The sequence below is a fragment of the Salvelinus fontinalis genome, chromosome 19, assembly GCF_029448725.1.
Source record: "Salvelinus fontinalis isolate EN_2023a chromosome 19, ASM2944872v1, whole genome shotgun sequence".
Lineage (NCBI taxonomy): Eukaryota > Metazoa > Chordata > Actinopteri > Salmoniformes > Salmonidae > Salvelinus > Salvelinus fontinalis.
Window position 1 is genome coordinate 31781766 of NC_074683.1, and position 27357 is coordinate 31809122.

Genomic DNA, 27357 nt, shown 5'->3' on the forward strand with positions numbered 1-27357 from the left:
ATAAGTGAAACATAACTCTGAACATTTAAACGCATGCAGAATTAGGGCTACCATACACCCATGGAATGGACATGAATTATGGTTGTGATGTACTTCCTCATTCCACACAATGTGCTGTTTTCTAACCCAGTTAGTCACTATCTAGATACACTAACTGAGTAGTAATCAGGAACATTTTGAAACATTGTCGTCAAAAAATGTTTTTTATTCTCTGTTCATTTCATTCTCATTAAAATTCTCTTTAAATAAATGTTTTACTTTTCTGAACCATTATTTAACAGGGAGTTTCTCATAGAAAAGCTGATATTGACATGGGGGACACGGGATTCATATCTGATCCAGAAAAAATATACAGTATATTGACAGAAAATACATCTATGGAGTCAATTTTAGCATTGAGTCACATTTAACACAATAGTTATATTTAACTGACTTCACTGAATGAAAGAGATCACAAGGGAATATGAATCGTATGTTGAAATATAATTACAATTGTGTAACTGACTTGTAGACTCCACACCACTCATATGCATATATGTATGCAATGGTTTTCACTGTCAGAGTCCATTGTTCCTTTGAATGGTTTTGTGTTACCTGTTTCACAGTGGAAATAGGCTTTTATGTCTTTTTTGGGACCCGGTCACGTGGAAATATGACTACAGTACTTCAACGCTCTACAGGCCTCTATACCATGTTGCTGGGTCAGGGGTTTACACAATGGGTCTAACAGATTCTTTGGATTAGGTTAGGTATAAAAGTAAGGGTTACCACAGACAGGACATCAGTGCAGCAGTAGCAGCAGCAACAGCAGCAACTCAGTGACCAACAATGACCACCACCGGCATGAACATGGGAAGAGTAAGCATTTATTTTAATTTTATTCTAAAACACATTTTTCCCTATATTATATTTGTATCTTTACAACTAAAAGCTTCTTATATTTGTTGCATTTATTGAATTATATATTTAGAAATTATAAATAAATACATTGTGTTTTCAGGCCACCTTCTATGAGGACAGGAACTTCCAGGGCCGCTCTTATGAGTGCAGCTCCGACTGCCCCGACATTTCCTCCTACATGAGCAGGTGCCAATCCTGCAGGGTCCAGAGTGGATGCTTCATGGTGTACGAGCGCCCCAATTACATGGGAAACCAGTACTTCATGAAGAGGGGAGAGTACTCTGACTACCAGAGTATGATGGGAATGACCGATGGTATCAGGTCCTGCCGCATGATCCCCATGGTAAAATATGATATTCAGGCTGCTGTAACAGCCCATAATTCCATAATTAATCACGCAAATCATATTTGAGCTATTCAACAGTCTGGTGCATTCAGTAAATAATTCAATATGTTCTTTCCTCCTAACAGCACCGTGGAAACTACAGGATGAGGATCTACGAGAGGGAGAACTTCGGAGGTCAGATGCACGAGATGATGGACGACTGTGACTCCATCCAGGAGCGTTACCGTATGTCCGACTGCCAGTCCTGCAACGTGATGGACGGCCACTGGCTGATGCACGAGCAGCCCCACTTCAGAGGCAGGCAGATGTACATGAGGCCTGGAGAGTACAGGAGCTTCAGAGAGATGGGCATGAGTGGCATGAAGTTTATGAGCATAAGGCGTATCACTGATATGTGCTAGACATCTCATATTGACCAAATAAAAGTGATTAGTAATCCGAAACAATTGAGTGTGCTACATTATTTCAATATTTTGGCGTTTTGTGTTTACATTATTACCAGAAAGATATGCGTAACATTTAAATTGTACTTTATACCATAAAACCTACTAAATGCTGTTATGGGCATGACTTATTGACTGCCATAAAGCATTCAAATGAATGTCTTCAAGATGATAAAGAGGGATTTTGATGTTAACACTAATGAATTGGTCAACTTGTAGAGTGAACAAACTTAACTAATAATACACGTTGCGCTACTCCACAAACATCCCATCAACCCGCCTCCAATAAATGGTAACACGTACAGTTTACTTAAGCTTTTTTCTCTCATTATGCAACTGCAGCAGAATGTTTGATGCCATTCCATTTGCTTCGTTCCAGCCGTTATTATGAGCCAATCATCCCCTCAGTAGTCTCCACTGTTGTGTATGGTAAAGGTACAGCTATTTTACACAGACAATGAAACCAATCAGCAGGATTAAGACAATCAAGAAAAAAAAAGAAAAAAAAACAATTAATATAGAGAGACCAATTTGATAAATTACCCTCTACAGCCACAATATTAAATAAAAATCAAATGTTATGTCACATACAGCAAATAGAACAGGTGTAGACTTTACCGTGAAATACGTACTTACGAACCCTTTCCCAACAGTGCAGAGTTCAAAAGTAAGAAAGATTTGCTAAAAGGAAATAGTAACACAACAGAATAACAATAACGACTATATACAAGGAGTACTGGTACCGAGTCAATGTGCAGGGGTACGAGGTAGTTGAGGTAATTGAGGTAATACGTATAGGTGTGTGTGTATGCATGTGTTGGAGTTCCAGTGTAGTATGTGTGAGTGTGTGAGTAGAGTCCAGTGAGTGTGTGGGTAGAGTCCAGTAAGTGTATGGGTAGAGTCCAATGAGTGTGTGGGTAGAGTCCAGTAAGTGTATGGGTAGAGTCCAATGAGTGTGTGGGTAGAGTCCAGTAAGTGTTTGAGTAGAGTCCAATGAGTGTGTGGGTAGAGTCCAGTAAGTGTTTGAGTAGAGTCCAATGAGTGTGTGGGTAGAGTCCAGTAAGTGTTTGAGTAGAGTCCAATGAGTGTGTGGGTAGAGTCCAGTAAGTGTTTGAGTAGAGTCCAATGAGTGTGTGGGTAGAGTCCAGTAAGTGTTTGAGTAGAGTCCAATGAGTGTATGGGTAGAGTCCAGTAAGTAGAGTCCAATGAGTGTATGGGTAGAGTCCAGTAAGTGTTTGAGTAGAGCCCAATGAGTGTGTGGGTAGAGTCCAGTAAGTGTTTGAGTAGAGTCCAATGAGTGTATGGGTAGAGTCCAGTAAGTGTTTGAGTAGAGCCCAATGAGTGGGTGGGTAGAGTCCAGTAAGTGTTTGGGTAGAGTCCAGTAAGTGTTTGGGTAGAGTCCAGTAAGTGTTTGGGTAGAGTCCAGTAAGTGTTTGGGTAGAGTCCAGTAAGTATGCATAGAGCCGGTGCAAGAAACTCAGTGCAAATAAAAAGGGGGTCAATGCAAGTAGTCAGGGTAGTCATTGTAAAAATGAAATACAGAAATACCAAATGTACATAAGTATTCACCTCTGAGTCAATACTTTGTAGAAGCACCGTTGGCAGCGATTACAGCTTTGAGTGGTCTTGGGTATGTCTGTATCAGCTTTGCACATCTGGATTTGGGGATTTTCTTCCATTCGTCCTTGCAGATTTTCTCAAGCTCTGTTAAGTTAGATGGGGAGCGGCGGTGAACAGCAATCTTCAAGTCTTTGCACAGATTCTGAAAGGGATTCAACTCTGGGCTTTGGCTGTGCCACTCAAGGACTTTCACATTCTTGTTCTGAAGCCATACCAGTGTTGTTTTGGCTGTATGCTTAGGGTCATTGTCATGTTGGAACATAAATCTTCTCCACAGTCTAAAGTTGTTATGAGGTTCTCATCAAGGATTCGCCTGTTTTTCGCTCCATTCATTTATCTCTCTGTCCTTACCAGTACCAGTCTCCCAGGCCCTGCCCCTAAAAATAATCCATATTGCATGATGATGCCAGCATCATGCTTCACGGTGGGGACGGTGTTAGATGGTGATGAGCTGTGCCAGTTTTTTTCCAGACATAGTGGTTGCTGAGTTTGGTCAGAGGGCCAGCTCTAGGCAGTCTGGGTAGTTCTATATTTTTTCAATTTCCCAATGATGGAGACCACTGTGCTCTTGGAAACTTTCAACACTCTAGAAATTGTTTCATACCATTCCCCAGATATATGCCTCATCACAATTCTATCTCTGAGATTTCTTGGACTTCATGATATAGTTTCTGCTCTGACATGCGTTGTCAGCTGTGAGACCTTATATAGACAAGTGTGTTTCTTTCTAAATAATGTCCAAACAATTGAATTGGCCACAGGTGGACTCCAATCAAGTTGTAGTGACATCTCATGGATGATGAAAGGAAATTGATGCACTTGAGTTCAATTTGAAGTGTTACAGCAAAGTGATGCAAATACTTATGTAAATTATATATTTCTGTATTTAATTTTCAATAAATTTACAAACATTTCTAAAAACAGGTTTACACTTTGTCATTATGGGGTATTGTGTGTAGATGGGTGAGATATATATTTTGAATTCAGGCTGTAACACAACAAAATGTGGACTAAGTCAAGGTGTATGAATACTTTCTCAAGGCACTTTAGGTCCTTAGTGATACGGACACTGTTCCTTTTGTCCAGGTGGGAAATGGCAGTGTGGAGTGCAATAGAAATTGCGTCATCTGTGGATCTGTTGGGGCGGTATGCGAATTGGAGTGGGTCCAGGGTGTCTTGGATGATGATGTTAATGTGAGCCATGACCAGCCTTTCAAAGCATTTCATGGCTACAGATGTGATTGCTACGGGGCGATAGTCATTTAGACAGGTTACCTTGGCATTCTTGAGCGCATGGACTATGGTGGTCTGCTTGAAACATGTAGGTATTACAGACTGGTCAGGGAGAGCTTGAAAATTTTAGTGAAGACACTTGCCAGCTGGTCAGTGCATTATCTGAGTACGTGTCCTGGTAATCCGTCTGGCCCTGCGGCCTTGTGAATGTTAACCTGTTTAAAAGTCTTACTCATATCGGCAATGGAGAGCAAGATCACACAGTCGTCCGGAACAGCTGAAGCTCTCATGCATGCTTCAGAGTTGCTAGTCTCGAAGCAAGCATAGAAATCAGTTAGCTCGTCTGGTAGGCTCGCGTTTCTGGGCAGTTCGCTGCTGGGTTTACCGTGATAGTTTGCATGCCCTGCCATATCCGACGAGCGTCAGAGCCGGTGTAGTAGGATTTGATCTTAGTCCTGTATTGATGCTTTGCCTGTTTGATGGTTCGTCGTAGAGCATTTCGGGATTTCTTATAAGTATCCGGATTAGTGTCCTGCTCCTTGAACGTGGCAGCTCTAGCCTTTAGCTCAGTGGGGATGTTGCCTGTAATCCATGGCTTCTGGTTGGGATATGTACTGTACGTACGGTCACTGTGGGGACAACGTCGTCGATGTATTTTTTTCTATTTATTTTTTTATATATTTGTTTTCATTAACCCAGCCCCCCCACTCTTCAGTGGATAAAAATACCTATTTTTGTTTTTACAGCTTTTTTGTTACATATACATGCAATTTACATATTTACATTTTACATATAAAATGCACTTATTAATGAAGCCGATGATGGATGTGGTAAACTCCTCAACGACATCGGATAACCAAATACCAGGGGCGCAACTTTAACTGGGGACAGGGGTGACATGCCCCCCCCCCCCCCCCCCCCACACATTAGGAAATTGCATTTTTGGGCCCCCCAGGTATATCATTGGAATGTGACACAAAATGAGGCAACAGTGTGATTTAGGACCATGCGAACGCCTCCGAGCGGTCGGGTAGGCTTTTTGGAGTGTTTATCCGACAAAAAAAAAGTATTATTATTATGTCCCCCCCCCCACTTCTAAAACCAAAGTTGAGCCCCTGCCAAATACAAACATGCTAAGCATGTGTATCTCAAATATCTATGTAAATCATGCATTGATAGAAGTCAATGATAGAATTGTGTGAAAATGTTTGATCCATGTCATCAAGTTGTGATTCAGTCCTCAGTTGAGAACATGTACCCACAATGCTGGAAACCAGCAGCTCTGACGAGTCATAGATAGTGACCTCCCTTGTCTCTCCCCTCATCTCATGTTTGAAAAAATCTAGGTGTGCCCACAAGAGGATTGCTAAGATGATAGGTTGTACATGACTGGCAGACAGGTCAGGAGCCAACAGAAGCATGCTTTGCTTGAAACAGGTGCTTCCCTCAGAACATGTGGAACGTAGACACTCCTCGTTACCGGCCCTTGGCATTGGGGAGGTTTTGGCCATTTGTAGGCATGTGGGTACTTTTGTAGAAGTAACTATGAAAATGTTGTAAATATCAAAATGTTGATGGTTGAACATACTGTGGAATTGATTGAAGACTCATAAATGCATTTTAAAACAGTGTTTTTTACACTGCTGCTACTCACTGTTAATTATCTATGCATAGTCACATTACCCCTACCCCTGTACAACTTACCTCAATTACTTCAACTAACCTCTACCACGTCCATTAACTTGGTACCGGTACCCCCTGTATATAGCCTCGTTATTGTTATTTTATAGAGTTACTTTTTTTTTTACTTCAGTTTATTTAGTCAATATTTTCTTAACTCTATTTTCTTAAAACTGGGCTTGTAAGTCAGCATTCACGGTAAGATCTACACCTGTTGTAGTCGGCGCATGTGACAAATAAAAATGTATTTGATTTGAGATTCTGAAGTACAGTATAGCATTTGTCCCCCCCAAAAAATACAATAAAAAAAATAGGACTGCTATTAAAACAGACATGACAGGGACTCATTTCAGAATGCCATTCCTGAAATCAAAGACCATTTAGCCTCAAACACATATAAAACTGCATGTGTGCATCTAAATTACCCTCAACATTGCTTTTAAGGCAGAAAATTCTCATTTGTCCCCCCTTTTCACTGTACATAATAATGCTTTCCCGTCTGTGGTGACAAACAGTGGGAGCAACCATTGCATAGCATACAGCTGACTCATGTGTTTCATACAATGGAACCAGAGATTCTTTGGATGTCACATCAGGTATAAAACAGGCTACAGACCGGCATAGCTATAGCATCGCTCAAAATAACCATGAACATGCAGGGAAAGGTGAGTTAATATTGTTCTTTGCGGTTTAGAGGTCATGTGATCTGATTATTACTGTATATACAGTAATGCAGTGGTTTTATATAATATATACATTAAATACAGTAATAACACTATACACAGATCCAAATTCAGTGCTTCTACATCTGCATTGTTTGCTGTTTGGGGTTTTAGGCTGGGTTTCTGTACAGCACTTTGTGACATCGGCTGATGTAAAAAGGGCTTCATAAATACATTTGATTGAATAATGCAGTCCAGTGCAAAGCATTGTATTATAACCACCAATTAAAGGAAAGTTCTACACAGTTCTGAACACATTCTGGTCACATATTCTTCTGGCTAATTGCAAGAGTATTTGTTTTCAGATCATCTTCTACGAGGACAAGAACTTTCAGGGTCGCTCCTATGAGACCAGCCAGGACTGCCCTGAGCTGACATCCCACCTTAGCAGGTGCAACTCCTGCAGGGTTGAGAGCGGCTGCTTCATGGCCTACGATCGCAACAACTACATGGGAAACCAGTACTTCATGCGAAGGGGCGAGTACCCTGACTACCAGCGTATGATGGGTTTCGATGACTGCATCAAGTCCTGCCGTAACATCCCCATGGTATGAACCACCATGATACATCACAGATTCCAACACAGTTTAACGTTTATAAAAAACTAATCCCATGTACAAAATGTATGTTAACAGCACAGAGGAGACTACAAGATGAGGATCTACGAGAGGGAGAACTTCGGAGGTCAGATGCACGAGATGAGCGAGGACTGTGACTCCATCCAGGAGCGTTACCGTATGTCCGACTGCCAGTCCTGCAACGTGATGGACGGCCACTGGCTGATGTACGAGCAGCCCCACTTCAAAGGCAGGCAGATGTACATGAGACCTGGAGAGTATAGAAACCTCAGAGAGATGCAGGGATACAATGGAATGAAGTTCAGTTCCATCAGAAGGATCACCGACTCCTGTTAAATTATCAGGCCCACCTGTTCAATGGAACGGTTGACTTTTAAATAAAAAAAGTTTTTTCTTATTTAATATCAAGTCTTTTGTCTTGTTCTGCAAAAATTCACAGAGGCCCAACACAACACATTTTTACCAGTCCAGTTGAGTCCTGATTCAAACACTTTCCATAAGTGGTTGGAACTACATTGATCCTATACTCCTTTTGCTTTTGAATAAAATCATTACATTTTGCAAGGCACGCCAATGCATCAATCTACTACTGGAGTCCAATGTAAAACTAGAGACCCATGATTATAAACAAAACAAAGAGTAGGAGAAAGTGTTGGAAGTCGCAAAAGAACTATCAATGCATTACATTTAAGTCATTTAGCAGACGCTCTTATCCAGAGCAACTTACAGTAGAGTGCATACATTTTATTACATTTTTTACATGCTGAGACAAGGATACCCCTACCGGCCAAACCCTCCCTAACCCGGACGACGCTATGCCAATTGTGCGTCGCCCCACGGACCTCCCGGTTGCGGCCGGCTGCGACAGAGCCTGGGCGTGAACCCAGAGAATCTGGTGGCGCAGCTAGCACTGCGATGCAGTGCCCTAGACCACTGCGCCACCCGGGAGGTCATGCATAGCTTTTACCTAATGGATGTAGCTAATAAAATGTATATTTTATTAGCCTTTAAATTGTTTAACTTGGGTCAAACGTTTCGGGTAGCCTTCCACAAGCTTCCCACAATAAGTTGGGTGAATTTTGGCCCATTCCTCCTGACAGAGCTGGTGTAACTGAGTCAGGTTTGTAGGCCTCCTTGCTCGCACACACTTTTTCAGTTCTGCCAACAACTTTTCTATAGGATTGAGGTGAGGGCTTTGTGATGGCCACTCCAATAACTTGACTTTGTTGTCCTTAAGCCATTTTGCCACAACTTTTGAAGTATGCTTGGGGTCATTGTCCATTTGGAAGACCCATTTGCGACCAAGCTTTAACTTCCTGACTGATGTCTTGAGATGTTGCTTCAAGTTCTGTTAATATTGTTAGAAAAGGCCAAAGCCTATTAATAAAATCATTTATGGGCATGTGTTGAATTGGTACTGAATTATTCCCCTAAAAATTATTCCATGTAAATAGCAAAATGTTATATACAGTGCCTTCAGAAAGTATTCACACCCCTTGACCTCTTCCACATCTTACAGCCTGAATTTAAAATGTATTACATTTAGATTTTTGTCACTGGCCTACACGCAATACCCCATAATGTCAAAGTGGAATTCTTTTTTTAAATTTGTACAAATGAATTAAAAATTAATAGCTGAAATGACTCGAGTCAATAAGTATTTAACCCCTTGTTATGGCAAGTCTAAATAAGGTCCGCAGGAAAAATTGCTTATTAACATTAATAAGTTGCATGGACTCACTCAGTGTGCAAAACTTGTGTTTAAATAGATGTTTTAATGAATACCTCATCTCTGTACCCTACACATATAATTATCCCTAAGGTCCCTCAGTTGAGTAGCACATTTCAACCACAGATTCAACCACAAAGACCAGGGAGGTTTTCCAATTCCTCCCAAAGGGCACCTATTGGTAGATCGGTTTAAAAAAGCAGACATTAAATATCCCTTTGAGCATGGTGACGTTATTAATTACACTTTGGATTGTGTATCAACACACTACAACGATATGGGCATCCTTCCTAACTCAGTTGCCGGAGAGGAAGGAAACTGGTGACTTTAAAACAGTTTGAGTTTAATGGCTAAGATAGAAGAAAACTGAGGATGGATCAACAACGTCATAGTTACTCCACAATAATAACCTAATTAACAGAGGGAAAATGCAACAAGACGTTAAAGTAATTCTGCAAAAAAATGTGGCAAAGCAATACATTTTTTGTCCTGAATACAAAGTGTTATGTTTTCTGGAAAATCCAATACAACACATTACTGAGTACCACTCTCCATATTTTCAAGAATTGTAATGGCTGCATCATGTTATGGGACTGGGGAGTTTTTCGGGGATAAAAAATAAACTGAATGGTGCTAAGCACAGGCAAAATCCTAGAGGAAAATCTGGTTCAGTCTGCTTTCCACCAGACACTGGGGGTTGAATTCACCTTTCAGTAGGACAATAACCTGAAACACAAGGCCAAATCTACACGTGAGTTCCTTACCAAGAAGGCGGTGAATATTCCTTCGTGGCAGGGTTACAGTTTTGACTTAAATCTCCTTAAAAATCTATGGCAAGAACTGAAAATGGTTGTCTAGCAATGATCAACAACCAATCTGACAGAGCTCGAAGAGTTATGAAAAGAATAATGGGCAAATGTTGCGCAATCCAGGTGTGGAATTCTCTTAGAGACTTACCCTGAAAGACTCACAGCTGTAAGGTGGTTCTGCAAAGTATTCACTTGGTATGTGATATTAAATTAGATATTTCTGTATTTCATTTTTCAATAAATCTGCAAAGAAATCTAAAAACATGTTTTCTCTTTGTCGTTTTAGGGTATTGTGTTTAGATATGTGAGAGAGAAAAATCTATTTAATCCATTTTAAATCCAGGCTGTAGCACAACAAAATGTGGAAAAAGTCCAGGGGTATGAATACTGTCTGAAGGCACTTAGTAGTCATATAGTTGCTACCGCTCCACTTTACTAACCACTACTAGAATGTTCTTGGATTCCAGATATAAAATTTCATAATTTATGAATTGTATGCCTACAGTTTTGCTGGAGGAAAGAAAATCCCAGCAACCATCTAGTTACATTGGGAACATTAATATATTCATTTTAATCCACATTGATTCACACTGGGCAAGACCAGCTAATATGAAATCATGTTTTTCAGTCATGTTTTATATTTTTCTAATAGACTGATGTTTGAATCATGATGCTACCATTTTTTGTGTTTTTCTTTAAATAAAAGATTGGAATCGTAATACCCATGAACAAATGTCAGTTAACTTAGTTGATATCTCTGAAAAGTCTCGATATGAAGAGTTCCCGCTCCTACTGTTATTCAACAGAAACAATAAAGGCATGGGCTCTCCTCACAAATGCACCCAGCCGGAAATAATGACCCTTTAATAATGACCCTTTAAAGGTCACTTTGTACTGTACAGGGAGGGGGGCCTCTATGCCATGTTGCTCTGTCAGGGGTTTGAACAATGGAGCCACATATTCTTTATCGGTTGGCTCAGGTATAAAAGCGATAGGGGGACATACAGAAACGTGTGCAATCCTGAGACCAACACAGTAACCGCAACCATGTCTACGGGCAAGGTGTGTGGAGCTTTGATGAGACTGGACATTTAAGCAGCAGTTTTTCAAATTTGTTTAAAACCATCAATGAATTGTACTGTACTGTTAGAACTACATCTAATTTTAATAAATGATGGTTTGTTGTGTGTTTTTAGATCATCTTCTACGAGGACAGGAACTTCCAGGGTCGTTCCTATGAGACCTCCAGCGACTGCCCTGAGCTGACCTCCTACCTGAGCAGGTGCAACTCCTGCAGAGTTGAGAGCGGCTGCTTCATGGTGTACGACCGCTCCAACTTCATGGGAAACCAGTACTTTGTGAGGAGGGGAGAGTATGGTGACTACCAGCGTATGGGCATGAGCGATTGCATCAGATCTTGCCGTAACATCCCCATGGTAAATATATTAAACCTGTTCATTTTGACTCCCATAGGCCACATGTACAACTCCAGCAAAAGCAATGTGATGGTATATTTGGAACGATTTGGTAAAACACTTTTCCCATATCCATTTACAGCACAGAGGAAACTTCCGGATGAGGATTTACGAGAAGGAGAACTTTGGAGGTCAGATGCACGAGCTGAGCGACGACTGTGAGTCCATGACCGATCGTTTCCGCATGAACGACATGCAGTCCTGCAACGTGATGGACGGCCACTGGCTGATGTACGAGCAGCCCCACTTCAGAGGCAGGCAGATGTACATGAGGCCTGGAGAGTACAGGAACATGAGAGAGTTGAGCATGCACATGGGCTCCAACCCTGTGAGGTTCAACAGCATGAAGCGTATTTTGGATTCTTGTTATTAAATTCAGCAATGACTAAAATTACGAGTATAAATAAAATCACCTAACTTTTAAATGAAAGTGTCTTTAATTTTCATTTGAGTCCTTGGTTTGAGGTAAAGGGGCATTCAGAAGAGACATTTTCATATGGTTAGTTTTCCCATACAAGTGCAATGGGAGCAGATGTCAGGATGCATTCTATTTCAACACTGATGTGGAATTCATTAATGGTATTAGAAAATGTTAAAAAATCACAATCTATTAAAACCACTGATCATTATATATGGTTAATGTTGAAGTAAATGTTAAAGTACTGTCTATTCTAGTAGTAGATATTAGATATTAGAAGTAGATATTCTGTTGGAAATACTTTGTATTACAGCTCCTGCTTCAGCTGCAATAGAAGCAACAACACGACACAACTCTTATTATTCATACTGTAAAGGATAGAAAATGAATTGTGGATATTTGTTGGGAATACATCTTGTGTGGATGTTTCAACTGCAATCTGCAGTTGCATACATTTTTGGACATTTAAATTAATGATATATACCCATTGATTCATGAAGAATATATATTTAAAATGGCCCATCAGTACGCAACATATAAGCTTGTTTTAACTCCTCTGTAAATGTAAACAAACACTGTATATCCAAAACATGGTTAAAAATATACTGTTTATATCATATCATATCATGCATATCATATCATATCATCATGGGGCGGCAGGAAGCCTAGTGGTTTAGAGCGTTGGGCCAGTAACCGAAAGGTTGCTGGATTGAATCCCTGAGCTGACATGGTAGAAAAAAACTGTCGTTCTGCCCCTGAACACGGCAGTTAACCCACTGTAGGCAGTCATTGTAAATAAGAATTTGTTCTTAACTGACTTGCCTCGTTAAATAAAAAATAAAATGTACTATTGATATCAGTGGATACATTTTTCAAGCCCATTCCCTCAGCTGTTTACCAAAACAGATTGCCCCTTTAAACAGCTATGAAACATTATTGATTTTTTATTGTAGTGAAGACTTATTGTAATAAACACCTCCAAAGCTGTACTATTTATGCTCCACAAATACTGCCATCCTTACACACATACTGCCACTTAGAAAAGTCACAGGAAACCCAGGAGAGGGCAGCACCTCCACAGTATATCAGCAGAGTGCTGGATTTTGGGCAGAGATGACGGGGCAATAAAAATTATTCAGTTGAATTATTGTATATCAAACATGATGAGTTCATAGGTTTAACCATTAGATGCAATCCTTACAGATTTCAGACTCATCCAAAGACTGGGATGCTATTATGATTTCTAAATAATAAATTGTATTTTATATACATATATTTTATTTTATATTTTATATCACATACAATTTGAATATCATAATGTATATGTAGATATGCATAATGCATAATGTAGATCTGCATAATGTAGATATGCATAATGTAGATAAGCATAATGTAGATATGTATACATTTCTAATAAACAAAGTGTTGACTAATACTAAATAACATGTAAAAATAGACCAATTAGATGTAATGAATAACAAACGCATTGTTTATATACAGTACCATGTCATGATGTGCATTTTAATGGTGTGCATTAGGAAGCAGAGAGCTCATATATCAACCGCTACAGAAACATTTAAATAACGCTTATCTAGCTAGAATAAAGCTGTCAACCATCACAAGATCTGGCATTGACAAATAGCCTGGGGAATTTGGCCTAGGTTCTGCAGCTGTAGTCACTACATGTATGTTTCCTTACCTTGAAAGCAAAATACTCTTTTGGTTTCTTTTGTAGCCATAGATATTAATATTTGATTACCAAAAAAAAATGGAACCGCAATCTCTCTAAATTGTATTTTTAACATCAAACTACCTTGATACCAAGTTGTGATTGTCTATCAGCTCACAGAGTTGTTGCAGAGAGGAATCACAAGGTGTTGTGGAAGCAGTTTGCTATTAGAATACGTGAATAGTGACCATGATGGTACACAGTACTGTTGAACAGTTTGTCCTGTTCCAGTTCACAGTCATTCAGGTTTAATTACGCTCTTCTGGAAATGACTGGAGAATCGGGAAGCAGCCATTCATTACAGTCAAAATGAGTCCCAATGTAAATATTCAAGGTCACTCTCCTGTTGGCCACTAGAGTCACTCTCCTGTTGGCCACTAGAGTCACTCTCCTGTTCCCTATAGTGTAAAATTCTATCAATACAGTCAATCACATGACCTGGGTTGTTGGCCACACAAGCAGCCCTCACTTGGCTGAGGATCAACTGAGACCAGAGGTGGCACGAGCACACGTTTGACTGGACATATTCCAAAACCTCACCCCTGAAACGTTACGGAAACCACCAGGCAAGGGGAGTCAAATCTGTCCTTTTCTTATAATACATCATATTTTTATTATATTTTGCAGTGTGTTTGAAATGTTAATAGATTATATTTGTATGTAGCTAGAGATTCAGAAAGTAGTACATGTCAAACAATAATGGTGATATTTGTGCACATCTGATCATATTTTACATTCACTCCAGTGAAAGGTGAATCACATAAATCAATTAACGTGTATCTGTGAGAGCCTACTTTTAAGGATCAAATAAATGCTTGATAAATCAGTTTTGCGTTGGGTATTCTGTCATCAGCTTTGGGTTGGGTATTCTGTCATTCGTTCTTTAAGTTACTAGATCTTGTTTTTCCACTGATAAACACGTGTCTATTACATGAGGGGTTAATTAGCACCATTGAAGCCTTTGTGTACCGAACAAAAAGGTCATTCACCCTGCTGACAAAGAAAAACAACTACCTTTTGTAGTTTGGCAGCCATGCTGTCTTTTCAAAAAGGCTGACATCTAAAGTTAATTGATCAACATATCAATGTCTCTATTCCTAGAGGGTATAAAAATGGCCATGGTTCGCCTAGTCAGTGTTGCAGTGTGACCAAATTTAGCCAACACAATGGGAAAGGTAAGGATTGTTGTTTCGCTGCACATATTTTGTCCCGTCGCACGTTCTTGTTCACTGTTTGTCTGACAGAACACAGAACAATGAACACCTGCGAGAGATCCTTTGCGTTGAACAAAACTGAATAGGGTTGTTTTACCAGCCATACACGCGTTCTTTCCATTGTTCATACAGATGTAGGATCTTAATTTGACCTACATTGTCACAGCAAAATAATCCTGCAGCAACAGGTTTTGAACATTTAGTCCATAATGTTGCTTAATTGGTGGTTAGGCTATTAGCTGGCAAAAAGTAGGCTACATGAAAGGTGCCATACTGTTAATATAACCATGTGTTGGTGTGGATTTGCAGAGAATTTATGTAAATCACGAAGCTTGGTGCTTGAAAATTCTCAGCAACAAAAGAATGATAAAATTAAGATCCTACATCTATCCTACATTACATTACTATTTTTAGATAATCTTCTACGAGGAAAAGAACTTCCAGGGTCGCTCCTATGAGTGCCCCGTCGACTGTGCCGACCTGCACACCCATTTCAGCCGCTGTAACTCCATCCAAGTGGAGAGCGGTAGCTGGATGATCTATGAGCGCCCAAACTACATGGGCTACCAGTACTTCCTGAGAAGGGGAGAGTATCCCGACTACCAGCGCTGGATGGGCTTTAATGATTGTGTAAAGTCCTGCCGCATGATTCCTCAAGTGAGCCCATATTCCTCTTTCCTGGTATACAAGTTAACCCATCATTGATGTAGGTAGTAATAAACATGGTAAATAAAATGTTTACTTGAAACTTAATAGTAAAGAAACTGAATGAACGTAGCTGTCTTCTCTTCCTTGTCCTCAGAATCAGGGAGCTCACAAGATGAGAATCTACGAGCGCTCTGACTTTGGCGGTCAGATGTTGGAGTTTGCCGATGACCTCCCCTCCCTCTTTGATCGATTCCAGTACAATGATATCCACTCCTGCAATGTTATGGAGGGGTATTGGCTCTTCTATGAGCATCCCAACTACAGAGGCAGGCAGTACCTCCTGAGACCTGGCGAGTACAGGAGATACAGTGACTGGGGAGCCATCAATTCAAGGATTGGTTCAATCAGACGTGCTGTTGCTCACCCAAACTGACAGGCAATACATCATCAACATGAAACTGAGCCTAACATTTAAATTAAATAAAGTTAGGTCCACCTGCAATCCTATTGTCTTCTATAGTGTTCACGCAATAAGTATGAAAACATGCTACATACTGTCCCTATAACCTAGTATACACCATGAAAAGTTTCAACACATTTGTTGAATCGAGGCATTTAATAGTTTTACGTCTTATACTGTCATTTTGAGAGAAAACTGATGGTCATATTCATCGTCCAAATACAAAATTATAGTCAGTAAAATAATGGGTTCTATTTTCAAGCCATTTATCCAAAGACGTAAGAATGTTTACCTCACTCTCCTAAAATACTTTTTACTTCTAAAGTAAAACCATAAAACCATAATTTGAGATCAAAATTTTAACACCCACTGTGTTAAATGCAACACTTTCTTAGTGTGTACTATACTATATGTGACCCACCGAAATAGTGTCAAACCAACACTTTTCAAAAGGTTGATGAACTAACCCACCAAGAGCATTGTGTCCCTAACACCACGGGTGTTGCAAATTCTGACTTAAAATTAACACTATTAGAGCTGATGCTGTTACACTTTCTCAGTGTTGGGGAATTAACACCTGTGGTCTTGCAGTAACTTGGTGTTGGTTTTTTAACACTGTAGGGTTAAAGCGTTATTTTCACATTTATTTCCCAGGGTGCTTTTCAAATCTTTTGAGATTCTAGTACCACCCATGCCTGTATTTTCTAGTAACAGAACATTGTGGCATTCGATGGCTTTCAGTCCTGTAGTCTTCACCAAATGAGTGCCTAAGTGAATATTTTGTCACAAGAATACATATATTTCTTAATAATACCATACTTTGACAACCAAGTTTTACCCCAACACAGTGGTCTGAAATGTTTATTTTATTTTATTTAACCTTTATTTAACCAGGAAGGGCTCATTGAGATTGAAAATCTCTTTTTCAAGAGCGTCCTGGCCAAGATAGGCAGCACCAAGTCATTTCAAAAATTACAGACAAACAACATGAAAAACTACAAGTAATCTAGTAAAAACCATAGAATTCACAAGAGTATCAAAAACAGCTAATTAAAAACATTGACAGGTCAGGGAATCAGTCTCAAGATCATTCATCAGTGATTTAAAAATACCAATCGGGACAAGTTCTTCCAGTTTAAAAGTATTTTGTAAGGCGTTCCAAGACAATGGCGCAGAGTACATAAAAGCCCTTTTACCAAATTCAGTTCGGACATTTGGAACAGTTAGAAGGATAAAGTCCAGCGAACGAAGAGAGTACCCACCACATTTCTGAACAATAAAAATGCCCAAATAAAAAGGTAGTAAACCCAAAATGGCTTTATAAATAAAAGTATACCAGTGACTGAGCCTACGAGTGACTAGAGAAGGCCAGCCAACCCTGGTATACAAAGTGCAGTGGTGCGTAAGGGTTTTGCAGTTTAAAATAAATCTCAAAGTGCCATGGTAAAGGGTGTCAATTGATCTCAAACACTGAGCAAAAGCATTCATATATAAAATATCCCCATAGTCTAGTAAAGGCATAAATGTAGCTGATACTAGCCTCCTTCTGGCTTCAAAAGAAAAACAGGCCTTATTCCTAAAATAAAATCCCAATTTCAGCTTAAATTTTTTTGTAAGTTGTTGAATATGCAATTTAAAAGAGAGGCCGTAATCAATTAAAATTCCAAGATATTTATATGAGGTTACAACCTCAATCTCCTTGCCTTGACAGGTAGTAATAGGTGAAAGGTTCAGAGGTCTATTTCTTGCTTTAGAAAACACCATTAGTTTAGTTTTGTCAGTATTGAGGATAAGCTTCAATTGACACAAGGTATGTTGAACAGTATAAAAAGCAGTTTGCAAGTTCTGAAATGCCAGGTTTGCAGGCCACATCAACAAGTCATATTATACTGTCCTGCAAATCGTTGTGTAGTCTAAGATCAATTAATCAATCATTGTGCATGGAGAAATATAGATATTAAAAGAAACTGTTCTAAAAAGCAACCTGCAACAAAGCATGCTGGGAAATATGATAATGAGGACCCTCCTATGTCTTTTTCACACTGAGAGAAAAATTACTCAACACAGTCGAGTAACAAATCAAAATAAATCAAATTTCATTTATCACATACAACAGGTACCTTACAGTGAAATGCTTACTTACAAGCCCTTAATTAACCAACAATGCAGTTTTAAGAAAACACCTAAAAAAAGTAAGAGATAAGAATAACAAATAATTAAAGAGCAGCAGTAAAATAACAGCAGCGGGGATATGTACAAGGGGAAACAACAACCCCATGTGGTGTTGATTCCACTGTGATTCCACTGTGATTCCACTGTGATTCCACTGTGATTCCACTGTGATTCCACTGTGATTCCACTGTGATTCCACTGTGATTCCACTGTGATTCCACTGTGATTCCACTGTGATTCCACTGAGAACTGTCACGTTCCTGACCTGTTTTCCTTTTTCTTGTATTTATTTAGTTGGTCAGGGCGTGAGTTGGGTGGGTTTGTCTATGTTTGATTTTCTATGTTGGGATGTTTGTGTTCGGCCGGGTATGATTCTCAATCAGAGGCAGCTGTCAATCGTTGTCCCTGATTGAGAATCATACTTAGGCAGCCTGTGTTTCACGTGTGTTTTGTGGGTGTTTTTTGTATCTCGTGTCAGTGTTCGTGCCACACGGGACTGTTTTCGGTTTGGTTACGTTTTGTGTCTTGAAGTGTTCTGTTTTACTTTCATTAAATAATGAACACGAACCACTCTGCGTGTTGGTCCGATCCATGCTCCTCCTCGTCTGAGGAGGAGAACGACTATGACAGCCGTAACATGAACACTTCTTTTATTCTCTGCAGGTGGGGTCAATTTATATCCCACTGGTGTTAACCCCACTAGAATCAACACTCAAAAATAACACAGTTTTTACCTCAACACCAAGATTTGAACACCTGCACATTTGTTACGCACCAGCAACTCTCAATACCTCAATGTGAGTGACGGAGAGAACACAAAGACTCATTCAATAAAAATGTGTACATCAAGCACAATTGTGCACCACATAACAGTTAAAATAGTTTAGGAAACTGAATTTGTTTCTGGATACTGTATAAAAAAAACGTATATAACCAACTGTATAACTACCTCTACACAATATTAGCTCTATTTAAAAAAAAAAATTCTCTATTCAAATTTGGTTCTTCATCATCATGAACCACACTCTGTCAACTAGACTGGCTTGATAAGTAACCTTGCCAGAGACCTGAACACTTGCTTTAGCTCCCCAAGCTAATGCCAAGGCATTATCTCAGCAAGCTTAAACTGTGGAGAATGGTAACCAGTCGGTCGCAAACACACATAAAACTAGAACTGTTCTGAGCAGATTTTCCGTCTTGGTCTTCAACCTCCCTCTAAGCCCATTTTGAAATTAACATAAATACGCCGATATCTCAAATTCGTTTTTCAGACAATCCGCAACCCAACAGGTTTTAATATTCTAAATAGACTTGAAAACTTGGTTGGAATTTGAGGACATGTTCTCAACTAGTTTATTGTATTAATTTTTTTATTTATTTTATTGTATAGCCCACTAATCAGACCAATATCTATTTGTGCAGTTAGATGACAAATCAAAGTTTCATTTGGTGTTCCTGCTGTTCTCTTTGGCCAAAATCTTAACAGAATCTTAATTTGATCTCAATTCACAATTTACACAAGTCTGAGTTTAGCACATGGTCCCGAGGTTAGGATTTGGGCCTTTATGTCCCTTAGTAACATAAATATGGTATGCTATTTCTTTGATATGCAGATTAGCTACATCCACAGTTGTGGGCCTTGAGTTGAGACATAAAGGCATCATCTTCCCATGTGATGTGTGCAATATGCACTCTGGGTGATTAGGTACTCCACATTGGAATATTTGACTCCCTTTAGAATTGTATGGAACGTAACAGTGTCTGGTCTAGTGGTAGAGCTACCCATTCCAGACCAGGCATACCCGCTGGAAACGGGGTTACGAATCCCGACTTGGTCGTTCTCATCTGTCATGTATGTCTCCCACTGTCGATACACAATATATTAACCAAAATAAAAATATATATATTTAAAGAATTACATGGAATGTAATTAATTAAGGCATGTTCCAGTTGTCTCCATTAACATGTTCTTAAGGTGTACTTAAAGGGATTTAAAAAGGGGCAATAATTCGTTTATAAAATGTGAATTAATAGTTTATAGAGCAGATAAATAAACAGTTATAACACATATGCTTGAAATTATGTGATTGTTATTTTGGCACGTGCGAAATAGTGATCTCATGTATGATTGCAATGTTATTGAGTACTACTGAAATGAATACCAGTGCAGCCATGCAAGCTCAGGCAACCAGCTAAAAGACAAGCACATTATTTCAACCATTCTACTATAATTATCTATGAACTAAATAACTAACATTTTATAAACTACTTATAACCCCCATCTTTAAATATGTTTTAGTGTACCTTAAAGTCTTTAAAAAACTTCACAAAAGCATTCAGGAATGAACTGAAACTTGGAGTGCAGCTTGCACAATGTAAAAGAGTTGCTTCAAGACTTTGCACCATACTACTTACAGTATACTCTACATGTACGTTTTCGTGTAATCACTGTGGTAATATTTACCAGACACTCTTATCCAGAGCAACTTACATGAGCAATTAGGGTTAAACGCCTTGCTCAAGGTCACATTGACAGATTTTTCACCTAGTCGGCTCGGGGATTCAAACCAGCGACCTTTCAGTTAATGGCTTAATGCTCTTAACCACTAGGCTACCTGCCACCCATTTACAAAGCTTCAGTGATGTTAAATATGGTGTGCAATTTGTTTTGACTGAAGCTGAATACCAGTAGATGAAAATCAGACAGACAATTTAGTTATGAAAGATCTTCAATGATTTTATTACCTTGAACAATTAAATACATTTAATTGCACATATCATTGATACGCCTCATGCTCATGAACCTCATACCACTCATGCTGCCCATGCCTCCCATTCCCATGCCCATCTCTCTGAAGTTCCTGTACTCTCCAGGTCTCATGTACATCTGCCTGCCTTTGTAATGAGGCTGCTCGTACATCAGCCAGTGGCCGTCCATCACGTTGCAGGACTGGCAGTCGGACATACGGTAACGCTCCTGGATGGAGTCACAGTCGTCCATCATCTCGTGCATCTGACCTCCGAAGTTCTCCCTCTCGTAGATCCTCATCCTGAAGGATCCTCTGTGCTGTAATGCATTTATTTATTTATTTACATTATTTTAGGATGTTTATGTTTTTTGAAAGTTGTTCATCCTAAAATAGGAAATTGCACAATAATGTATAAAGGTGAGATAAGGTGTCTTACCTGGGGGATCATTCTGCAGGACCGGATGTTGTCAAACATCATGCCCATGCTTAGCATGCGCTGCATGTCAGGGTACTCTCCCCTCCTCATGAAGAACTGCTGGCCCATGAAGCTGGGGCGCTCGTACGCCATGAAGCAGCCGCTCTCCACCCTGCAGGACTGGCAGCGGGACATGTAGGAGGACATGTCCGGGCAGTCGCTCATGCACTCATAGGAGCGGCCCTGGAAGTTCCTGTCCTCGTAGAAGGTAATCTATAGGAAAAGGGGGGACATATTTGTTTTATTCCTGAAATGGCATAAAGCATGTACTGTACGGTAATTGTATTTTTAGACACTGGTAATGTTGGATTACTGATTCCTATAACACATAGCTAAATAATGTTTCTGTAATATTACATTTACAGAATATAGGATGTACATGTTACCATTGTAAAACTGTAGCCTATATGTAGCTACTGTGAGTCTGTTCAGATTACCTTGCCCATGTTGGTGGTTGGTAGATGACAGTGGATCAGCTTGTACTTCTACCATCACTCTGTGGTAATTTTATACAGAAACCAGAGGGCCAAGGTGTGTTGTTATTCAAATGTCCAAAGCTGATGATTGAGCAGTATGACGGCTTTTGCTGAACAGGGCCTATGAAGTGTAACAAAGGTTTTCATCCATACATTTCTGGCAGGGATGACCTGTGTTGTCGGTTACATTATAAGCATAACTTTTGTGTACGCGTATCAGTAAGAATGTTCTTTGCATTCATTGTGGTCTGGTAATCGAGGATGTACAGTAGAGAACCTGAGATGAGGTTGATTTACAGTACACATCCCTGTTGAACAGATAGAGATCAATATTACAGCTACTTTTACAGTTATAGTGAAAAAATAAGTGATTTTATGATGTCCTCAAACTAGTACAGTATACTGGTCATGCTTGAACATCACTTTTATAATGATTTCATGTCCTTGAAATAATAATCTTATAACATGCAACTATAGATTCTTATTGATAACTGAGTAAAGGGTGGAAAGGTAGGGCAGCAGGTAGCCTAGCAGTTAGAGTGTTGGTCCAGTATACGAAAGGTAGTTGGTTTGAAAACCTGACCTGACAAGGTGAGAAATCTGTCAAAGTGCGCTTGAGCATTGGTGCTTTCATACTATGGTTGACCCTATAAAGCAACACATTCACTACACATATCTGATGTACGTGACAATGTTTTTCTGAAAGGAAATTATTGTTTCACCTGCCTGTAAATTGTTTTGGTCATTTATCCACTGGATAGTGTGCTGATAATTGTTTGTGAAATTAATTGAATAATTGTTGTTAATGAATTGAATATTATAATTGGTTTTGATGGGTGATTGATTTACAATGACAACCATCACACCTTCAAGACACAAGTGCATGTACTTCATTCAGTTCGAAAAGATGACGGGGTCTGATAGGGGCTGGTGTATATGTGAGAATTGCATAGGAAGTATGCATGTGCTTTTACAATTGACTTCCTTATTTCTCTCGTCACTTTCATTTTATACAATATACTGTATGTAGCTATGCACGTATGTAATTTGCATTAATCTCAGAATTAATTCATTACTGATTACTAAAGTGATATAATGCTGATTTTTGATTTTGCTGAGACCAGAATGAATGTTTTTTTATCTTGCAATTACCTCATAATATAATAATATCATAATATAATTGTTTGAACATTTGCCAACCCCTTCTACAATGCATCAAACAGTCCACCAGGGTTGACGTGGTTATTACCCTTTTCCCCTTGCACCACTGACAGGATCAATAATGGTTGAGAATTAACATCATATTATTTAGTTCTGATTGAAGTAATAAGTAAATTACCAAGTAGCATGAGCCTCGGCTAATGGGAGCCGGATCGGCTCATAGGAGCAGGAGCTAATCCTGTTTCTGTAGGGTGAGGCAGCTTGATGTACAAGTACACCTCTTGGACAGGACCCTAGTCTGTTGCAAACTATCTCTTTAATGCTGAGTGCTAAGCAGAGATGCATAGGGTCCAAGTTTGTCAGTCTTTGGTATTACTTGCCCAGTGATCACAAGTTGGTTGATTGAAGTGATAGCTCAACTCATGTTGATGGTAATTATGGTCTTTATTTTTTGTTTTGTCTTTTAATACATAACTGTGTATTGTTTAAGGGGATTTTCTATATTTTCCTAGATGTGTGGTTTTCTTTTTATGTGAAAAAAATATATATATGTATATATATGGAATGTCTGTATTTTTAGACAATCCCTTAGCACAAACCACTTTTGGTAACACTTTATAATAACTTTCATGAATCAGCCATTATAAATGTTTCTAAATATTTATATATGCTCATAAATGCATTACAAATTACTATAAATGCTTAGGAATTGTATTTATTTATTACTAGTTTATTAATGCTAGAGAACAGTGTTCAACTTTGAATTAAATATTTTCTCAGTTATACTTTCCACTAATATGCATTCCAGCAACATTAAGGCAGTTATATACAATTACAAATATTACATGACATTACATTCCTTCTATGCATGATGGTGTCATGCCTGACTCCTTAGACCAGGGCTTTTCTTAAACTATGTGTCGGGACCAAAAGTGGCCCCTGGGCATGAAAGGTGGGTCATGAGTTATCAGAATACACTTATAATCACACACCATTTTTTATTAATTTGGGTCGTTGGGGGACGATTTGGGTCACAGGAGGACGGTGAATTTCTTATTTGGGTCTTGAGCTGGAAAAGTTTAAGAAGCCATTCCTTAGACAGTCACTTATGGTAGCTAAGGCCATTTGATTTCAGCGTCCGAAAGTCTAGTAGCCATAGTATTTTTTACAACTTTCTGGCACTGAAAGCTGAAAACAGTGACCTCCAGATGAGTGGTGTATGTTTTCAGGTTTGAATGCAGTATGTGCCATAGTAAGTATCCTTATTTCAGTTTTTACTGCAGTACGTGCCATAGTAAGTACTCTAATTTCAGGTTTTACTGCAGTAAGTGCCATAGTAAGTACTCTTATTGGTCAATATATGAGATACTGGATGCTAGGCCATAACAAAGTGGTAGTTGATCATTGTTCGCACAAGTAATGACATGGCCTTTATTGAATCATTCTTGGTAGTGTCATTTTATACCAACTTAAAACCACATAAATACAGTGAACATTTAATGAATATTAGTTATTTCAATAATGAAAATGTAAACAAGTCAGAGATCATTCGTACACAAAGGGGTTAAAAATTCAACCATTTTAATAACTAAGCATGTATTTACAGCAAGTGCTTGAGCAGGATGGCTAAAAGTCAGTGACCCGTCTGAAAGAGCCTACAATGGCGCAGGTGGCGCACCATTCACGGTATCTCCTGTACTCTCCGGGTCTCAGGAAGTACTGTCGACCCCGGTAGTTGGGATACTCGTAGAAGATCCAGAAGCCATTCATGATATTACAGGAGTAGATGTGGCGGTGGTGGAAACGATCAGACACACAGGGACAGTCGTCCATAAATTCCATCATGTGACCACTGAAATCGGCCTTCTCGTAGATTCGCATCCTATTTGAACCCCGGTACTGTAGAGCAAAAGGAAGAGCAATCAAAATGGCATCCAGTTGATACCGTACAGAGAGTAGATGGATAATATAATGGCAAGGTGGCATTAAATATCAAAATCCATTTCCTGGATAGTTCCAGGAAGCTCATGAACCTAAATCATAAAACAGAGATGATGTAATAAAGATAAATAAATGATGTTCTTATCCTTGCTCCAACTCTCTTGTCTTGATAATAATTTCCAGGTACCTTCCGTTGCCTCAGTAAGACGTCCATACCCAGTCAGAACTTACCATTGGAATCATACGACAGGATCGGATACAGCTGCTGAAACCCATCCAACGCTGGTAATCAGCATACTCTCCCCTCCTCATGTAATACTGGTGACCCATGTAGTTGGGGCGCTCATAGATCATAAAACAGCCACTATCCACCCTGATGGAGTTACAGCGGCTGAAGTAGGAGTGCAGGTCTGTGCAGTCATTGCTGCACTCATAACTACGACCTTGGAAGTTCCTGTCCTCGTAAAATGTAATCTGCAAATCAAGAAATTCCAATAATAAGTTTCACTTTGGGCTGATATAGGTGGGGTGGGACCCACTATACAGCATATACTGAGCACAATATATAGCAGACAAGGGAGTAAAATGGTCAGAGTTTACAGTTCAAAAGCACAGGGGAAAAGTCCTACCTTGCCCATGGTCTCCGTTGGAGAGATTCCACATGTTTTCAGAGCTTTTTATACTACCTCTTGACAAACAAAGTATTGTTATTCAAATGCTCACATAGTTATAATTCAGGGTACTGGCACATGTTTTCCTTTTTGTTGGAGAACAACATTGGGTGAGAAATATGGATTTGTATTTGGAAAAACAGGATAAATAATTACTGGTTTGATGTTTTGACATGCATAGACAAAGGAAAAGACTAGTATGGTATCCACACGTCCAATAGACAATAGGTACAGAACAATATGGAACAGCCCTTTAGCATTAAATATGGTGCGTAACACTAGAGGTAGCCATTCAGGTCCTTGCTATCCTGGGTCCTTGGGACGTCCCAACTCTGACTTTACCCCACTGAAGTTGACATTTAAAATGGTTAAGGTCAGGGTTAGGTAAGGTTTATGGTTAAGGTTAGGGTTATGGTTAGGGTAAGGGTAGGGGTTAAGTTTAGGGTTAGGGTTCAGGGTAGGTACATCCCAAGGATTCTGTATTGCACTAGCCTAGCCATTCACTATGCAATCTCATTTGCATTCTCAACCCATTTTATGCAAATGAGTACAGTCCGAAAAATGACATCCTGCTTATAACACATGGAGTATTTACAGTACATGATGTGTCAACATCCAATGTGTCATAGGCTACTTACTGAACATTAATCACAGCATCAACATGATTACGAACACATTTTACTACAACTACAACCATTACCAACCACCACCACCTTTACCATTACTAGTGCCCCTCTGCTCACTGTAGTTAGAAGAATTCGAGTGAGTTTTATTTATTTTTGCCACATTCTAGCTTTTCTTCACTATCCATACCATAACTAACTAACTAATAATGCCATATCCACTGCCAAGGACAGTCCAAAACATCTTCCTTATTAGCCTGCTTAGCTAACGCTCTTCCCATGACCATCCTTGACTAATTACAGTTTGCTTTTACATGGTAAACAAACAATTTGTTTGTGTCATCCCTTTATCCCCAGAAATGCCAATCACCTCTGTGTTTACATGTTTTGCATAAAAGTAAACAATGGCATTGTGCTGGAAAGCAGAATGTAATGTCATGACCACTACATGGCTCTCTAGTTAACGGTAGTTGGCTATGCTGTAGACCTATATCAATAACAGCAGAGAAATGAAGCAAAGGTTGATATAAAATAATTTTTTTATAACAGGCCATTTGATCATAGAATGTACTAATTATACATCGTTAAGTGTACATGATACTAGGCAATATAGAAACATTTGAGTTATTTTGGCAGGCTGATGGAAAGGTTACTGAAAATGTACCCTATAACACTTTTAAAAACATTTTAATCACAAATAGTACCTGTGAAGTCCCGATCAAAAACATCAAACGCCATTTAATTATCCCTAAATGCTCATTGTTGTTCCATAGAAGGACTGCGAGTTCTAAGATGAAATCAGTATATGTTAGAACCTCGTAGTTCACAACTTTAAAAAAAAATAACTGTCGTTTAATGGGAATGCGGAGGTGAGGATAGAATATCAAAAAATGTCTGACTTTAGTCTAAACCCAGCGGCCAAAGATGGGTGAAATGCCGTCATTGAACTAGTTGTAATTTAGTTAGGAAGGGTCCAGTTGTACCTCACCTCACAAGCCAAAGAAACTAGAAGAATGTCTAGTTATTGGCCATGCTTTGTTGTCGGCTGTAGTTAGTTAATCTGCCCATTACGAACTGCTGCTGT

At 39.2% G+C, this 27357-nt stretch overlaps 4 protein-coding genes and 1 pseudogene across 5 annotated transcripts; 4 read left to right on the top strand and 1 right to left on the bottom strand.

Moving 5' to 3' along the window:
- Window positions 1–789: 789 nt before the first annotated feature.
- Window positions 790–1681, top strand: LOC129816615 (gamma-crystallin M3-like). The gene is made up of 3 exons (XM_055871314.1): window positions 790–858; window positions 1001–1243; window positions 1372–1681. Exons 1-3 carry the CDS (start codon window positions 829–831, stop codon window positions 1645–1647), a joined length of 549 nt encoding a protein of 182 aa, XP_055727289.1. The 5' UTR covers window positions 790–828; the 3' UTR covers window positions 1648–1681.
- Window positions 1682–6869: 5188 nt separating this feature from the next.
- LOC129816171 (gamma-crystallin M3-like) lies at window positions 6870–7864 on the top strand. The gene is made up of 3 exons (XM_055870413.1): window positions 6870–6887; window positions 7250–7492; window positions 7580–7864. The coding sequence occupies exons 1-3, from the start codon at window positions 6870–6872 to the stop codon at window positions 7856–7858; spliced, it is 540 nt and encodes a 179-aa protein (XP_055726388.1). The 3' UTR covers window positions 7859–7864.
- A 3243-nt stretch (window positions 7865–11107) lies between these two features.
- LOC129817021 (gamma-crystallin M3-like) lies at window positions 11108–11908 on the top strand. Its single transcript, XM_055872005.1, has 3 exons — window positions 11108–11122; window positions 11257–11496; window positions 11618–11908. The coding sequence occupies exons 1-3, from the start codon at window positions 11108–11110 to the stop codon at window positions 11906–11908; spliced, it is 546 nt and encodes a 181-aa protein (XP_055727980.1).
- A 2940-nt stretch (window positions 11909–14848) lies between these two features.
- LOC129817023 (gamma-crystallin S-1-like) lies at window positions 14849–16167 on the top strand. Of its 2 annotated transcripts, none has more exons than XM_055872007.1 (3): window positions 14849–14857; window positions 15311–15557; window positions 15709–16167. In XM_055872007.1, the coding sequence occupies exons 1-3, from the start codon at window positions 14849–14851 to the stop codon at window positions 15975–15977; spliced, it is 525 nt and encodes a 174-aa protein (XP_055727982.1). In that variant the 3' UTR covers window positions 15978–16167. The 2 variants fall into 2 exon arrangements, with proteins under 2 accessions (XP_055727982.1, XP_055727981.1); XM_055872006.1 differs by having other exon boundaries at window positions 15311–15553; window positions 15699–16167.
- A 4773-nt stretch (window positions 16168–20940) lies between these two features.
- LOC129816172 (beta/gamma crystallin domain-containing protein 2-like) lies at window positions 20941–25617 on the bottom strand (annotated as a pseudogene).
- Window positions 25618–27357: the final 1740 nt, after the last annotated feature.